At 40.1% G+C, this 17,933-nt stretch overlaps 1 protein-coding gene and 1 long non-coding RNA gene across 7 annotated transcripts in view; one reads left to right on the plus strand and one right to left on the minus strand.

Moving 5' to 3' along the window:
* MORC2 (MORC family CW-type zinc finger 2) overlaps positions 1 to 5,748 on the minus strand; it is a 37,164-nt gene extending 31,416 nt beyond the window's left edge. For 2 of the 4 annotated variants that reach the window (XM_039861866.1, XM_039861863.1), the window contains exon 1: positions 4,501 to 5,747. In XM_039861866.1, coding sequence (XP_039717800.1) covers positions 4,501 to 4,568 — 68 coding nt within the window. In that variant the 5' untranslated portion in view covers positions 4,569 to 5,747. Of the gene's footprint in view, positions 1 to 4,500 lie in introns of all 4 variants that reach the window. The other 2 variants (XM_039861867.1, XM_039861865.1) reach the window with 2 other exon arrangements.
* Positions 5,749 to 6,080: 332 nt separating this feature from the next.
* Positions 6,081 to 15,453, plus strand: LOC120601939 (uncharacterized). Of its 3 annotated transcripts, none has more exons than XR_005652599.1 (3): positions 6,086 to 8,389; positions 9,515 to 10,202; positions 11,821 to 15,453. It is a non-coding gene; the product is annotated as an uncharacterized LOC120601939 (long non-coding RNA). The 3 variants fall into 3 exon arrangements; XR_005652600.1 differs by having other exon boundaries at positions 6,089 to 8,389; positions 9,515 to 10,113; XR_005652598.1 differs by having other exon boundaries at positions 6,081 to 8,389; positions 9,515 to 15,453.
* Positions 15,454 to 17,933: the final 2,480 nt, after the last annotated feature.

Genomic DNA, 17,933 nt, shown 5'->3' on the forward strand with positions numbered 1-17,933 from the left:
AAAGTGATTTGCTGAAGGTAATATAGTAAAAATAAATCTAACACTTGCTCTCAAGCTTTCGATTAGTCATTCTGCAGACTTAGAAGTGACTTAGAAACTTCCAAAGTGAACCAGTTATCTATACTCTAATTTTTTAAAAATTTTGAAAACTGTTAAATACAAATATAAATTCTGTTGCACTTCTCATTTCAATAAACATTTGTACTTAAGTAAAGGAATCTTGGAAATACAGCTCCGGGGGCAGGGGGAAGAACACAACCATAATAAAAATGAGATGCAACTTGCATGCAGAATCTTTAGAATAAGTTAATTAAAGAATGAAGTATCTAATCTCTGGTAGTAAGAATGGTAAATACGAATAATCTGGAAAATTCTGATATCCTTTGTCATCACGGTAAAGAAATTAAAAAATAGAAATAGCAATTGCTTCTCAGAAATACATATTCCTGATTGGTTCATACGAAAATGAGAGACATTTAGAATTCAACAGAAAGATTTCAAAAGGGTAAGCACAAAGCACCTCTGCCTAAGTTTTCACTACTTTCTATAAAATGTTTGGAAATGTGCCTTGTACATTTAGAATTTCAAGAAAACCATCCAAATGGTCTTCCTTGTTCCACACAGTATCGATGCTGTTCCACACACACTTATTTCAAGTAAGTTAACATATCTTTAAAATGTAACTAAAGAGTACTTTGGTGATGTGTAGTAAAACATCATAAAAGGGGCCTTTTGTGACAACTGTTGATGAGGTCAGAGACAACACTCAGAATGTTCTCCAGACCTCCAAATGATTAATAGGGATCCAACTAACAAATGCTAAAGTCAAGAGTGCTAAATACCTCTTAAAATAAGAACCAAAAATATACAAACTGCATAAGTTCTCTCTCTTTTTCAAATAATATTCAAAGAAGTATACTCATTTCTAGCTAGTTTTTGAAAAGAGATATCTGAATAATTATCAAAAGAAATTCTTTTCTTCACAGACCTAAAGACTGCTTGCATGTTATCCAAAAAGATCAACCATTTGGAAAAAGATTTTTTAACAAACTCTCACTTTCAACTGATAGAGGCTTTTATACCATTTGTGCCATAGTCAAAATAGTTCTGCAGCATTTCCAATAACAAATTCACTTGTAAGTCTATCCGTTATGTAAGGAAAATGGTCTCCCTATTCATATTCAGCTTGAATTTAAACCAGCTGAGTTCTCAGATATGTTCACAATAGTTAAATGCCTTAATTGCTACAAAATAAAGCTGAGAAATTCTAGAGCAACCATTTTGTATTCAAATGGCTTTAATATATTTAGAGTGTGAACCTACATTTCAACGGAATTATAAGTCATAAGAACTATTGTGTCTAGAGTTGACACGTTCCTCTATATTCACTTCAAATATAGGTGAAACCCAAAAATATCATATGGCCAAAATAAGAAGTTATTAAATGTGCCCAAAGGAACAGACATAGAAAGTAGACATCTTACACTTAAGCATTCTGCTCTATCAGACCACTTAGCAGTACAGCAAACAGAGTAACTTAAGATATGCATCTTATTTACACCAAAGGAACATCACTACCACTACACCTAGATTGCTCATTAACTTTTTACTATCAGTCACAAAACCTGCCACAGAAAAGCAGTAACAGCATAAAACTCCTTTTATTTAAAAACCTTAACTTTTATCATCTTACACTAATAACATCTAGCATTAAAAGAAATCAGCATAAGACCTTCATGTTATTGTGAGAATTTCCCAGGCCTGCTTTAAACCTTAACGCTAATGTTACCAAGAGAATAACCATCAGTGGTTACTGCTAACTTAATACACCCCACAACCCAAAAATTTCAAGACATATTTACTGTCTCTAACAAACACTCCAGAATTTACTAAGAATTTATCTGCCTAATGACTAGCACCAAACAGCAAATTGTTACCACACTGACTAACTTTTGCTTTACATAAGCTAATATTACAAACACAATAATCACCCTCCATTCAACATTTACCATGTACGAGCTAATTACTTTATAAACATTATTTTATGTAATACTCAAAAACACTGTCAAACTAGCACTATTTTATAGATGAAGAAACTGAAACTCAGAGCTAAGTTGACTTGCCCAAAAGCACAACCAGGAAGCAATCAAATCTTGGCAGGCTCTCAAGCCTTTGCTCTTTCCATATCATACTGATTTCCATCTTTCCATCCTTGCAAGTCTACATTAAACAAGAGGTGAGGAAAGTGCCACTTCTTTCATAATTCACAATATGGCCATATTGTAGATGTCAGACACCCTAAAATGACCTTGTTTTTAAAATTAGAACAAAGACAAATTTTCTAAGACAAATTTCCCCTCCTCTGAAGGTGACACTGCACCACTTAACACAGAGGAGATACATCTACCACCATTAAAAGTAACACGTCACATCTTAAGAAATTTTAAAATTGTGTTTCCTCTAGAAATGAACTTCCAATCAGGTCATCTCATTAAAAAAAAATTGAAATTGGTTACAAATCATAAATTTATCTTGGTGTTCTCGGGTTCATATTTCTTCTGGCACAACTGGACACATTCAAAAGTAGACAAAATCAAAAGCGTGATCCAGACATTTCAGAGCTTCCAAAATGATACCTCCAAATGTCCATGCAAGCAGGTGGTTCCAGTTCAACATTGGTAAATCAAATTCACAGAAAATTCTCCAACATCACTTTAAAAAGTGATTTAACTGAGGTCGAATTCTTTGCTTTGCCTCTGTCCACCTGTTAATTAGCTATAAAATAGCATGACAAATAAACAGAAATATCACAGAATCCTCAAATTAGGGGCTCACTGAGACAAAACTGAAGACTTTTACAGTGAAAAGTAAACCTTTGCTGTATAGACTAGGAAAGAAGCCCTTAAAGGTAAAACTGACTAGATACAGTACTAACACAGGCACCAACCACTGTGGCCAGATAAACCTTATTGCTTTACAGCTGCTACTTAGCAGCTATGTAACCTTTGGCATGTAACTTAATCTCTCTGAGCCTCAGTTTCCTCCAATGCAAAACAGACATAATCCTATAAAGATTAATTTCAACCATGAAGCAATTAATTTACTATTATTTTATAATCGCATAGTCTTTGGGGAAGCAAGAACAAGAATCCAGTTTCTGAAATCCCATTCGTGTTCTTCCAAGATTATCAAATAGTCTACCATTCCAAATTTGGCCCCTCATTCCAAAATTCAGAACTGAGACAACCATTTATCAAGCACAATCATCTGTGAAATCTAAGAGGCCTTTAACTGCTTGTTAATGTGGCAGTTCAAATACAAAGGATACTGAAGGTTTTGCCTAAGGCTATGTTATAAACTGAGTGACCCTGGTCAGCCACCTTATCTAACTGGATTTCAGATTCATCATTCATAAGGATTCACCTAGGTAACTACAGAATCTACTCTAGAACATTCTTGTTCAATAATAAGCTTCCTAACCAAAACAAAATAAAAGCAGGCTCTCATACTTTGGCACTTCACTTCAAAAAGTTTTATTTCCTTGATAGGAAAAATAGCAAACAAAAATTACAGAATTATCACAAAGAAGAATCTCGGGTAATTTAGGATTTTGGTTTCATTTCTAAGTCCTTTCCTATAAAAGGCTATAAACATTATACTATTACAATTGAGTAACTTAAATCTATATTCTCAACCCTGAATATGGTTCTTCAGATCTCGTAGGGCATTCATTTGGCTGCTCATCACCTCTCCACGTACAAAAATGTTAGGAAACTTAACCATCATCTCAAAAGTGGCAAACAAATGTATTAAAACCGTAAGTAATCGTGCCCCAAATGGATTACTTCCAAGAGAGTGAGCAAAGGATTAACCCTTAAACATTCCAGACCAATGTGAAGTGATGGTAATCTCTTCATGAACTCAAAAACCATTAACGCCGTACAGGTTCCGAGACTTGCACGCATTTTGGGGAAAGGTTATTTAAATCATGGGTTTAAACAAGTTGCCATTTCCTTCTTAGCATATGAAAATTATATTGGTTTTGAGGACGCATTCCCCAGGAAGATAAAGCCAATTGTTTGCTGAAAAAAATTGCTTCTCGAAAGTTGTCCTTTAAAAGTCTTCATTCTTTTTCTTGTTAGAAAAAATCTGCTATAACCCAACTGTTTTGGCTCATGTCACTAAAGAGAATCTACTAGAATAGTCCAACTTTTGGCGATCCAAAGAACAGTACTTGTTGGATTCTTATCAAACACTCGATATATTGACCTCGAATATCTAGTTTGTGTTTGATCAAAAAAATTTGATCCAGTAAATGGTCATATTCTTCTGGATTAGCAACAAATATTTCACTGATCTCAGTTCTTCCATATAGAGCTCGACTCATCCAGTGATAGTCTCAAAAAAGTGAAAAGGCAAAATTTTCTGGGAAAAGGATTTCCAAACTAATATTAAGGAATGAGTTACCAGTGACCACAGTGGCACTTATAGGATACTTACGAATTCGTGTGCAGATATTCAAAGGTTAACTGGGCTCGATTCAGACTGCTGTAATTTGTGAAAGCCATGGGTGCGGTGAGGTCCAGTCCTTTACCTACTAACTAGGAAATATAACCTTACAATAGAAGAGTTTCCAGGACTCCTTTCAGTAAACGTTTGGTAAGTCTGTGCTCCTTATAGTTGAACAAGATTAATGAATACTTATCCAAAATATATTCAGAAACGTCTAAAACTACAATTGATTTTTCCTTTAAGTATTTATCTTCTTAAAGACTACAATGTAATGTTTCGAAAAGAAATGCGTTGTAAATCTGTAGCCTTAAGGAGCGTTAGCGTTAAGATGCGATAGTTCAAAGAGCCGAACGCGGATGATCTTGAAGTAGATAGTACTAGTTTGCGGTTTTATTACTGCTTCATCTTCATTTCCTCCGAGCCCTTTTTTGTTCTTCTATGAAATTTACCAATCCAGAAACTTACCAACCCGGAAATTTAGCAACTTGTCATAAACCTGGCCAACCACTCATGTCTTCGCCACCAATGATCTGGGATCCTTAAACATATCCCAGAATGGCGACCATGATGTCGATGGAGTGCAAATGGCGTTACTTCCGGCTTCGCTTCCTCTCAACTGAAAGATCTCCTAAGCCCAACGGCCAATTTGTTTTCAGAGAACAGACCAAACCTAGTTTGCTGCTCCGGCCCAATCTCCCCAGAGTAGTAGGTCAAATTACCTCAATGACTCACAAAAACGTCTCAAATTTAGCTCACCCAAATCGCCTCGTACGGGCAGCACCCTTCCCCCACTTCCCCTAGACAGCGGCCTCAGGCCCTTCCTGGGCCTCGGCCCGAGGCCTCCTCCTCACACAGAGGAGTTAGTCCCAGCTTTCAAGGCCCAGATCTAGGGCAGTGGCGAACGCACCACCCGACCGGGCGTTGCCCAGCGCTCACAGCGGCTTTTGTCCCTCCCCACGGAATTGGAACCCAACAACCGCAGAGCGCTCTTGGAACCATGTGCTGCCGCCGCCTCCGCCTCCGCCGCTGCCGCCGCCGCCCGCGCGACACCAGCCGCCCGTGCGCCGCTCTGAATGAGATGACGACAGAACTCAGCACCACGAAATTCGGTGCTTAAGGTTGCTCCGCAGCCGCTGCCGCAACCGCCACAGCCACCTCAGCCACCGCTTTGTCTCCGTTAGTGCACACGACCCGAGCCGCCTCGCACACTCCGCGACGCCCCAAGCCCCCGAGGCCTCCGCGGCGCATTCAGCCAATCAGAGAGCCGCAGCTCCTCCCGCCCCCGCCCTGATGTGACGCCTCCTGATTGGTGGGCATGGTGACCCCACGTGACCGGATCTTGTTTAGCCGGGCCCGCCCCTGTCACGTGAGAAAGCGCGCCTCTCTTCCTGCTTTTTGACCCTCTCCGCCATTTAAAGAAACAGTACCGGGGGCGGGCCGAGCGACGCAGCCGGGACGGTAGCTGCGGCGCGGACCGGAGGAGCCATCTTGTCTCGTCGCCGGGGAATCAGGCCCCTAACTTGAAGAAGCCCTGGCGCGCCCTCCCCCCCTCCCCGGTCTGGTAGGGCGAAGGAGCGGGCGCGCGGTCGATCGAGCGATCGGTTGGCGGCTCTTTCTCCTGCTCTGGCATCCAGCTCTTGGGGCGCAGGCCCGGCCGCCGCGGCGCGCGCCCGGTGGCCGTTGGCGCTCGCGCCGCGTCTTTCTTCTCGTACGCAGAACTCGGGCGGCGGCCTATGCGTTTGCGATTCGACGAGGAGTCGTCCGGGTGGTCGGTGGCGGTGGGCAACTGCTCCGCCCCGCTCCCGGGGAGGCGGCGGCGGCGGCGGCGGGATTTGGTGCGGCCGGGGAGGCGGGGGTGGCCGGGTCCGGCCTGGAGGCCTGGCGCCACCCTTCGGGGCCTGCAAGGACCCAGTTGGAGGGACAGGAGGGGGCAGGGGGATGGTTGGTGGTGGGCTTTCTACTTTGCCTTTTCCTCCTTATGCCGCCTTAGGGAGGGGCGGGAGCTCTGGAGGCAGCTCCGGGGTCGGGAGACAAGCTCCGGAGTTGGAAGAGCTGGGTTTGCTTCTAGGCCTAGCCACCAGCTGGCCGAGTGATCTTAGGCAAGTCACTCTGTAATTTGTCTGCGCCTCAGTTTCCTCCCCTGCCTATTCATGTTTGTGGGATTAAAAACGCTTTGTAAACTATAAAGCGTCAGTGTATGTAAGGAATTATTGTTTGTAATTTTTTTTTTTGAGTTGTAAGAAAACTTAGCAATTGCCCGATCCTTGGATTTTCAACCTTGGATAGGAGTTGGAGATCCGCAAACTCCCTGAAATTGTATGCGGGAATGTACATTTTAGGGGAATCAGGATCAACTGCCAGCAAGTTTTCAGAGGGAGCTGTCACCCCCAAGAGTTAAGAACCATGATTTCTTTATGCCACAGGGAGGAAACTGAGGCTTGGATGTCATTTGGGACCCATCACAACCAATTTGAAGCCCCTATTTGAATCCCTGGGATATGTGAGTTGTTTCTCTGCATAATGGTTATTTGGGGTAACAACACTCCACTGCTTGGCTTCTATTCTGAGTCCTTTCGTTTCCCTGAGGGTTGCCTGAAGGGTGGCTGATGTATATGGCGCAGTGGTACCCCATATAAAGCAGCTAAGACTAAGAGCAGATATGTTCTCTAGTATCAAGAAGCCTATTTAATCTTTGGCCTAATAATTTTGTTTTCTGCTGCTTATACTGGTGCCCGACAACCTTTCTGACTCTTTAGTTGACCATTTCACGACCGTGTTTGCCACCTGTTATTTGCTCCTATTTTATATCTCTAGTCTGTGTGGTTGGTAGTGAGCAGGCTTATTTTTAAATGGTGCTGCCAGGTCTAGCTAATTAATGGTTCAGGTGGATTTTTAGCAAACTGGCTCACTGGAACAGACTGAACCAGGCATGGAATTCCTGAAGATGTTGGGGGTTTGTCTTTATTAATTGAAGGTTAACATTCTCTGAAAAGTTTTTAGAACTTCTACTGAACCTCAAAATCAGAGTTGGAAGTGTTTCAAAGCGTAACTTTTTCCTGGACTGCTTTGTATTCTATCTGCTTGCAAGTGTGTTACTAAGATGGCCAAAATATCAGTTTTTGCTTCTTTGTTAATTGTCAGCTGCTGTTATCAAATTCCAGGCCATTATCCAGCAAACACTATAGAAATATTTGAACAGTTGGATTTCAAACATTTTTGTTTTGTGGAGTGATGGTTACCGGTGGTGCAGTTCTAAGCAAGTGAACACACACGTTCGAGTGTATTTTGTCTGGTTAGGTGTTGCTTGGTTCTGCTATTTCATACAGATGTCTGAAAAAAAGAAAAAAAAATCAGTCGACTGTTCTCTTTATCTAAAGGGCAGAGAGAGATTATCTCAATTCCAGAAAAATGACTGTTTTGGAGAAAATGTGTTGGTCTTTTAGGTCTTTTGTAATTAAATCTGGATGTACCTCAAAAGAACATTAAGACTGTGGTGATAGGTGCTTTCTGCAGCAGAAAGGAGGGGGAAAAAAAACAACTGGAACTCAAAGCTTGAAATTCTGTGACAAAACATGAGAGTTTCACTACAGTGTTCTACACTAGCTGGAGCAGATATCTTTCAGTGTAGCCATGGTGTGGACTCCAGATTTCCAAGACCTGGACCTGGACTATGGAAGAGCTTATCAGGATGCGACAGGAGCTCTGGAGCTGGATATTTTTTATTTTTGAATTTTGGGACTGTTGTCTCTTTTCTCAAAGCAAAGTCGACGACTGAGCAAGCACTGCCACCAGCACTGTTACTGCGAATTCGAAGACCTGAGTTTCTGCCAGACCCTCGGTGTAAACTCTGTCAACACACCATCCAAAGTGAACCACGGTACTTGCCATTTTCCAAAATTCCTTATTCTTTACCATCTCTGCACTTCTGTTCATGCTCTCCTCTCTACCCTGGAATGCCTTCCTCTGGTTCTTCACCTGTCAAAACTGCCATTTTCTCAATATCCAAATAAGATACTCTCTTCTCTATAGATCTCAATTTTAGCCAGAAATAATATTTTAAAATTTTCATTATATACTTTTAACTATTTTTGTATAGGATACCTCATAAAGTCATTATTTGCATGCTCTTTTATTTGCTGTCTTGCAGATAGCAAGCCCCTTGAAAGCAAGGGCCTTGTTTTTTGTATCTTTGCCCACACAGTACTACCACATACGATGAATCACTTAACGAAAAGGAATTTCGAGAGCAAGCTGTCTCAGTATAAGCATTTAGTAAGTGTTTGCTTAATTACTGTGTGATGACTTGGTTACTCTTGATTAGGGGGAAAAAATCACTAGTAATGGGCCATGATTCTTCCTTTATTTAATGCTTTTACTATATTTAAATTGTAAATTCAAAAAGATTTAGGGAGCCCTCAAACATAATGAGAAACTTATATGTTGCATAATGTATTACAGAAGGGTGCCAGGACCAGGGCCTTATTCTCTAGGTTCCTTATTCTCCACCATTTAATATGGACCTTTGTTAAAATGAAAGGACAGCTTTTGAAAGTACAAGGTCATAAGACAGTTTGAGGAAGACATTGGAAAGGGAAGAAGGGCAATACCTCCTTTACCTTGGTGTTGGTATGTAAACTTCAGCTCTCTTGCCTCCTCCTGTGGAGCCACTTTCTTCCCTACCAACCACACTGCCTGAATGCAATCAAATTCCTCCCCCAAAGTATGAGAGACTTAGGGCAGTGCCTGTTTGCTGCTTCCCTGAGACAGTTTGTTCTCAAGAGTTAGGAAACAGTCTTTGCCAGAGAACTTTCTATTCTTACCATCACTGATTGTTAACCATAAGGCTTTGTTTCCCTTTATCATCTGTCATCTTCTCTGCCAGGCTTGTCAAGAATTAGTACCCGTCAGACAGCTGATGTACGGACAGCAGACCCACCCCAGTTTTAGAGTCCTCTTTGTAATTCCATGCATTTGTTGTCTGTTTTGTCCCTATCCTTTTCAGTCCTGTGCCTCCTGATTGCTGAGTGTTCACCTGGACCTTCCAACTACCTTCCTTGTGCTGTCCCATCAGCCTACAGATCTGGTACCTGGATTTTTGCCCATGGTGATTCCTATCACTTAACTACTGAAGAAGACACCATTCCAGTGGACCACTGTGACTCAAGAGGCATTCAGCCATCATATCTTGGCCTTCACCTCTATTCTTGTCCTTTTCTACACAGAATGAGCACCACCCTTTATAGTGAAGTCAAAGGCCCAGTTTGTTCCAAGAGTGTGCATTTTGTTTCTTCAGTTAAAGCCTTCAGAGACAAATAATAAATTTGGACCAGGGGATTTTTAGTTAACAACACTGTCTGAAGAATGGCAACATCCTTTCGAGAACAACATTGAACCACACCCCACAATCTCAAATGTTTGAAGTTCATGAAGTGTCTAGGATCCCATCCAGGTCACTGGACCTTACTCTCTCTCTACTTCAAATCTATAGTAGCTGCTGAATGAGAAAACAGAAATTCTGACCCATCGGATTAAAACAAAGGCACAGCAAAGTCCTCGTAGCATCTTTGGGATTACGCGAGGACCAGAACTTTTAACACAAATGTAAGAAATTTTACCAAGGAATCCCTTTACTTAACAGCATCTCATAAAGCTCTAATCAGGTTCCAGAAAAGGCCTCTTAAGACATCCAGGTAGAACCTATATGATAATCCCTTATGTTTATATTGCACTTTACAGTTTCAAAGCACTTTTACATGCATTAATCTCAGTGATCAAAATAACAGTAAATTATCCCCTTTTACAATTGAAATGATAAGGTTATCCAAGGTAGCAGAACTACAAAGTGGAAGAAGCCAGGCCTTCTGACTCACAGTCCAGTTCTCTCCTCAGAATTAATTTAGCCTCTACTTTACCTGCAGTGTTAAAATAAGTAGAGACTGGGAACCCCAGGAAAATTTTCCAACTTCCTGATCTGGTGCCCGCAGTCAGGATTTTATAAGTATAATGTTGTGATAGCTGTACCTAGACCAGAATTCCATGGTGACACCCCTAAGGTTTAGGGGCAGACTGTCTCCATGGTGGTAGATTGTCTAGTCAACAAGGCACATGTTCATCTGACAGCAAGACCGCCCAACATGAAACATAACTACTTTTAGATCTTTTGTCCATCTTCATGGCCTTCCCAAAGATGGCTTGTTTGGGGATCCCTGTTCATATCATGTCCTTGTGTGTATTTTTTAAGGCTTATTAATACTCTAGAACACCCAAGGTCTTAGCTATGGTCCTTTATCCCCAAAATAATACTTATACAAAATGAGCCATCTTTTTTTTAGAGTAGTACTGTTCACGTGTGTGTGTGTGTTTATATATGTAACATACATATATATATCATAGAGCTTTTGTAGTTCAATAAGGCGGTAAAAGTACTGTAAAATGTGTCCCTCCCTGATTCATGACGCAGTTTAGTATATTGAAGGATCTCAGAAGGCTTGCAGCAAAAAAATACTCATTTAGCTGTTTAGCCCAGGATATTCTAAGTTTAATCAAGCACAGAAAGTTATTTCTGTAGCATTCTTTTTAATGGAATGGGGAAATTGCTTTAGAGCAGTATAGCCAGTGGTTTCTGAATGCCAACAGATTGCCCTAGAGGCCCAGGAATAAACTGCATCTTTGAAACTCCCCTTTTTCTTATCAACAACTGCTTTGAATTAGTATGTCTCCATCATCTGAGAGTCCTTTATCTTGACCATTACCTTTATTTTCTGCCAAAGGAACCTCTAGAAGATTTGTGGGGATACATGGGAGGGAAATGGGGGAAAGTTAATTCTGCCTCCAAGTTGGATGAATTCCATGACATTTAATAACATATTTCTCTGTCCCTAGAATTGTGCTGTAAACTTAGTTCAAGAGCATAACATTTCAGGTGGGTGAGAAGATTGGGAAGGGATAAGAGGAAGAAGATGGAGAAAACAAGGAGTGAGAAGGATATTTTCTTAGAATATGAGTTATTGCCCATTGAGATCAGGCTCGAAGAGAAGTCATCCACTTGAAATAATACAAAAAGAGAATGCATTTTGCATCTGTATGCTGACTGCAAAAACCCTAGTACCCTTGTCACTTAAAACCAATTACTTGATAGTCACAAGCCCAATTTCAGACAATCAGAATTTATAGCAGATTTGAGTGTTAATTTCATAATTCTATAATGTGGCCCACCTTAGGGGATGAATGAATAGGAAAACACTTTGGATTACCAAAGGCTTTGCTCACACAATTTCTGGTTTCTGTGACCTATTTTTTGTATTTCAGCATTTTGTGAACAGCTTATTCTTAGATCATTGGTTTTCCAAAGGCTTTGTGGCCGTGAAGCCCTTTGAATGAAAACTGTGTGGAAGCCCAGAGTAAAAGTGAAGCTGCTCTGGATGAAGGAGGAGTAGGGGGCCTGAAACCTGCCACAAGCATCTTTCCCACCATGATGACACCTAAGGAGACTTTTTTTACAGCACCTAGAATTCTTCAGGACAGATTGAAAACCACTGCCCTAGACAACAAACAATATGTTCGACCTGAATGGCATTCTCATCTGTACCCAACACAGTCCATGTTCAGTTGGTCCTGAACATTCTTAGGAATAATTATTTTGAGCAAACTCAGAAAAGTGCAAGAAGATGGTTTATCTTTGCCACCCAGAGTAGTCATATGGGCCAAAAGTGGTATGAAATGGACCTAGATTAATAGCCCTCTACCCGCAGGTGGACTTCCAGTGACTCCTGGGACTGGATATAGACAGTAATTCATATGTACTCTACACTGACAAATCCCTTAACCCAACTTTCACAAACACCAAATGCTCTAGTGGTACTTGAAATATGTGACTTTGAGGTCTTCATCTTTGGATACCTGAATTGCCAGATGTTGAAGTTGATGCCTCATTGAGGCCATAATAGAACAGCTTGTACATTGGACCTCCATCATCACCCATGGTACTCTACTTCATGTGCAAGGGATAACCATTAACTATGAAAGCAGAATTCAAATACTGGCAGCATTACCAAAAGGGTACCTGGTTTTCATTCATCTTGTTATCAAACTACAAGTCACTATGACTCAACCAATGGCATTTATACTGCTGTTTGGTTTTATTCACTTTAACTGCTGTTTCTAGAATAAATGAGCTAATAACCTTTAAAAAGCTAAAACGATTCCTCCATCACTGGCATATTCTGCTCTAAAATTACCAATACTCAGCTCTAACTGCACGACGGTCCACAAGAGACAATCTTTGAACATCTTTTCTCATATGTGATTTGAAATACGGCTATTTGGAAAATTTTCTCTTAGCCAATTAGAATTTTTCATTCGAGGTGGGTCTTTTGATGTCTGGTTCCATCAACTAGGTGTTGGGGATATTTGGAGATAGGCCTATTGACCAGGCCATGATAGCTGACTTGCTGGGAATCTCAAATTGTATATCATCTACCTTTTTGATGGAAATGTAGCCTGACTTGAAAAAAAATTCTACAAAGCCTCCAACTAAGGATTTTATCTGTAGACTCAAGAACTTTCTGCTGCTTCTCCCTGTGGTCACAAGACCACAGTCTCCTGTCCTTGTGGATGTGTTAATGGAATTCCATCTGTTTTACACTGATTCAGAGTGGCCGACCTCATTCCTTGCCATGTGATACTCCCAGGCGTTAAGACAGCTTAACTTGTTTCTGCAGGAAGGATTCAATTCGTGAACTTCAAGACCAGATCGAGTTGAATAAGTATGTCACGAGAAAATCTCATTTACTTCACAGTTGACTTAAGAGCCAGCTGTCTTCAGCTACTTTAATGAATGTACTGATTAACTTGGCGATTTTTTTTATATAAATATATATATCTTTGTCCCTTCTAGACTAATTGTGATTACATGACTTGGTCTGCAAATCATCAAACAAGACCTAAGTCTGGTTGCTCTAGACTGCCCACTCTCAACAAATCTGATGACTATCATGCTTATGTATACAACTATTATTTGTAAAGGAGAAACTATCTACAAATTCACTTTTCTACTACCTTCAAAATATTAGCTCAATTTTTTTTTCTTTCTCCTGTACAGAAAAACCCATTGATCTACACTGCCAGTCATTCCCTTTAATCCTGTCATACTCAGTCAAAATGAGGGGCTTAAGGCGAGGATGATCATCTTTCAAGAGTCTAATGAACACGGTGTCTTAAGAACTGACGGTTGGAAAAGCAAAAAGCCTAAAATTCAAACCTGTTACTATTTCTATGCCTCAGATCTCATCTAAGTCTTTCCAGCAACACCAGTCAACCAATTTGAGGCCTTGACTTGTTTATAATTCTCAGAGATGGGCTGAGTACAGAAGATGAAGACTTGATTGCCAAAGAAAGTAGGGCCAACCTTGATGAACCTGGCTCTCCCAACCCTATCACTCCTAGATATAGCATAGACTCTTCAACAGACTCTCAAGTCTGGATTAAGGATATAGCCTTCTCCTGAGCTGAAAGTTATTGGGCAGATGAGCAGGAAATTGAAAGCTGCTGTATCTGACTGGCTAGTTAAGATCAAGAAGTTGTATCCAGAGTAAACTCTGGATTAACCCTGGAATACTCGGGTGGTTCTTCCATATTGTGTCGTGCTTATTGGTATGGCTGGCCCTACTGAAGGTACCCTACTTGCCTATTTACCTGACTCGGCCCTTGCCTGCCTTTTTTGACAAGCTGCTGCAATCACACTTGTGCTTGAGAAGACTACAACTGATTTCAGCCTGTCTTATGCCCAGTTCCACCAAGGAGTTTCGAACAGAAGTAACCTGTACTTCACCCTACCAGGACTTAATGTTCTCAGCAGTAAGACTATGCTGTATACTCTTTGACCAGCAGCAGCTTTTTTTAAGTACTGAATAAGCCTCTATGCCTATATATATTTGATCATCTTCAGCACCTGGGACCCTTTCTACTGGATCTGAAGTACAGCAGATTAAAAGTACTGTCCCTTCCTCTCTTCTGCAGTAATAACAGAGGTGAGTCTGAGCCACCAGTACAGAAATGAGAAATGTACCAGTTCAACTTGGCAAAGGACTTAAAGGAACACAAGAAAAGTTTTCCACTGAACTTAAAATTTACCACTGACTTGAATTGCCTCACAACTACGTGCCAGCAGAAGGCTAGTTGTCCTGCTTCATGTCAGCTAGACGGTTGAGCTCTCAGACTCATGACCACTGAGTTTGCTTATATTGAAACTCCATTGTATCATTTAAAGAATGCTATCGGACATGATTATTCCATTTGAATGGATTATAAGCTTCCTGAGTACTGGACATACTCCTCGTGATGCTTTTTCAGATACTTTTATTATCAAGAAAGTAACAGTGCCAGCTGTTACCATTCGATTTTTTGAGCAGAGACTAAACTTTCAACATCTGGTCTTATCATTGACAGCAGTTGTTTTTGATTGGCCAGCATTCATTCCATGCTCCCTGATCTTGGAACTACATCTCCCTATTTTTAGTCCACGTGGTTCAGACAGTCTGACATGTTTCATGTGTGGACATATGGTTTAAACCTGATGGATCAACATACTTCCATCTCTTTGACCATAGTAATTGGTTCACAAATGGTTGTGTGATTCACATTGGTCCAGTGATACTCAATTCAACCTTGGGAGTTTAACTGAACTATGGAAGAGAAGAAGCTCAAACTATACTGAGTTTGCTTAGCTTTGTAGGATGAAAAAGCTCAACAGCAGAGTCCACCATATTAAATGAGCCAGTCAGAGAATGAAGCCAGTGCAGAGGAAAGCGGAGCCAAATGATGGAGAGACTTGAGTGCTGGTGACAATGTTTGTGCCCCTGGATCCACCTGTGCCTGAAGCTAGATATATCCTCTGGACTTTTCAGTTTTGTGAACCAATAAAACCCTTTTTTGTTTAAGTTACTTTGAGTCGGGTTTCTGTTGCTTGAAATTGAGTCCTAATATACTATCTACCAGTCTTGAAAGTTGACAGATCCAAGTATTTATTAAGCTAGAAGTCATAGCCACACAAATTATTTTCCAAACTTGAAGACAGAGCAAAACAGGAACTGGCAATGATTAAGATGGAAGCATAAAAATTAATTACATAGTAGAAAAATATAGAAGAAAACATGGCTGTTTATCAGTAAAGAATTGGTTAAGTAACACATAGTTTAGCCATATAAGAAAATCTACATGTCTGTTAAAATAAATGAGGTACATTTATTGTACATGGACATGGGAAAAAAAGGCCATGATATGTTAAACAAACTATTGATAGCAAAATGTATGCGCTAATTTTAAAATTTGTTTATAAAGCATAGAAAAGTCTATTAATGGCTTTCTTTGAGCAGTGTAGATTATATGAGACTTTCAACTTGACACATTTCTGTATATGAATATTTTACACTAACATTAAGTTTTATTTAAAAATAAAGAATTTTTCAATTTAGTGCTTACTGTTTGACCTTGACAAGTTACTTAACACTGAGCCTGTTTCATCAAATAATTTAAAATATCCACCTTTTATCTTTGTGACAATTTCAATAAATATATTCATCATCCATTATTCAAACCCACAGATCCCTGCACCTTTACTTGTTTAAGAAACTCTGAACTCAGTAATTGTTAATTGTTCAAGCAAACTTCTTCTAAAATGTTTGCATTTTTAAAATCAGAACTTCATAGTTCCAGTCGTCAAAAAAGTATTTCAGTTCTCAGCTGAATGTTAACCTATTAAGACCTCTTGCAGTTTTCACAGTAGGCGGAGAGGAAGAAAAAGATCTATTTTCTTTGAAATATGGGTATTCTGATTTCACTGCAATTAAGAGCATTAGTGACCTTTTCATTGCTAAGTCCATGACAAATACATCTTACAACTTTCAGCAGCACCACGAGGACTCCCACCAGCATCTTGATACACTTCGCATTCCTGCCTTCCTGGCTATTGTTCCATTGTAGGTTCTTTTCTTCTCCACATCTTTTAAATATTGGTATAGTGGACATCCCTTAATTTTTGCCTCCCTCAAATCATTTCCCATTTACTTTGATGATAGATCCCATTTTTCCGTTGGAATGCTACTCTTTCTGTGATGTTTGTGGAACTATAAATTACAGTATTCTGGCCTTGTACCCCCTGACTGAGATTTGATCATGTGCTTAAAGCTTATCCAATCAAATTTCCCCTCCCACCAGGACTTTGAGTCTTAAGAGAGATGACACAAGCAAAATAATAGGAGCTGAGTTATTCCGATGGTAGTGTCCCAAGGAAAGCATAAGAGTTGGTGCAAGGACATCCCCAAAAGTTCCCTGGATCCTGTTGTCAAAGCCTAGTTATTCAGATTTTCCTTTGATTCTGTAGACTATCATATATTCTTATGTTCCCTTTTTGTTTGTATGCAGGTTTCTGTCGCTTGCAACCAAATGACATTGATTTCAGAAGCTGATAATAGAGTTAAATAATAGTAGATTTCAGACCCTCAGGAACATGGAGGATCTGGAATTGATTATTGCATTGAGACTGAATTAAAGGCAATAACTGTTGCTCTGTGTCCCTGGAGAATGAGGAGGTTGTGTATGCAATTTATATTGGCAAAACAGCAAGTAAAGACACTTCCCCTTGTCATTTGGAATCATATGACTATGCAGGCAGAATTTGGATAGCCAGCTCGTTGTTGACAATGGGACAATTGGAAGTAGATAAGACCATTGAGTTAGGATAGTTTCTTGGATTACATTGGATAATTTAAAATGAGAGGACAAGGTTAGACCCAGAAACAGGTCTGTAGGCAGAGAGTAAAATCCAGGGCCTTTCTGTGTCTTGGATGAATGAATCTCTTCATGCTTAATTCTAAAACTACGCCTTAGAGATTGATTCCACAAATTTAGAAATTACAATGCTGATTGAATTTGCAGCTTTACTGCAAACTTAAAGGGACTGACTGATGGACTTTTGATATCTGGAAGGAGTCAAAAGACATGGGAAATCCCAATCCCTATATATCTCAGAAGTAAAAGTTTGGGTTTTCCTGTTAGTCAAAAACCCTTGGCTCAAGAAAATATACAGAATCTATAGTGAAGGAGGAAGAGAGAAGTACCAAATACAGCCCTGCGACTTGTTGCAGAAATAAGGTCTATATTATAGACTTTACCCATATCTCCTTGTTTACCTCGTTTTTTTTTTATCCCTCTTCTTTCTCCATTTTAGTACTTTGCGTCTCACTTCCTGGCTGAAGTTTAAATATGATCCAAGTTAATGTAATCAGATTTACCCTCGATTCAAATAGACATTCTGCTGGCACTGTGCCTTCACTAATATATGTGAATATGTTGGTGATGGTTAAATATAGCAGTAAATCCATAATTGTAGATTATCAAGATGAGGTTAAGAACTAGAGTAGGAT

Source organism: Pteropus medius, unplaced genomic scaffold (genome assembly GCF_902729225.1).
Source record: "Pteropus medius unplaced genomic scaffold, Ma_sr-lr_union100, whole genome shotgun sequence".
Lineage (NCBI taxonomy): Eukaryota > Metazoa > Chordata > Mammalia > Chiroptera > Pteropodidae > Pteropus > Pteropus medius.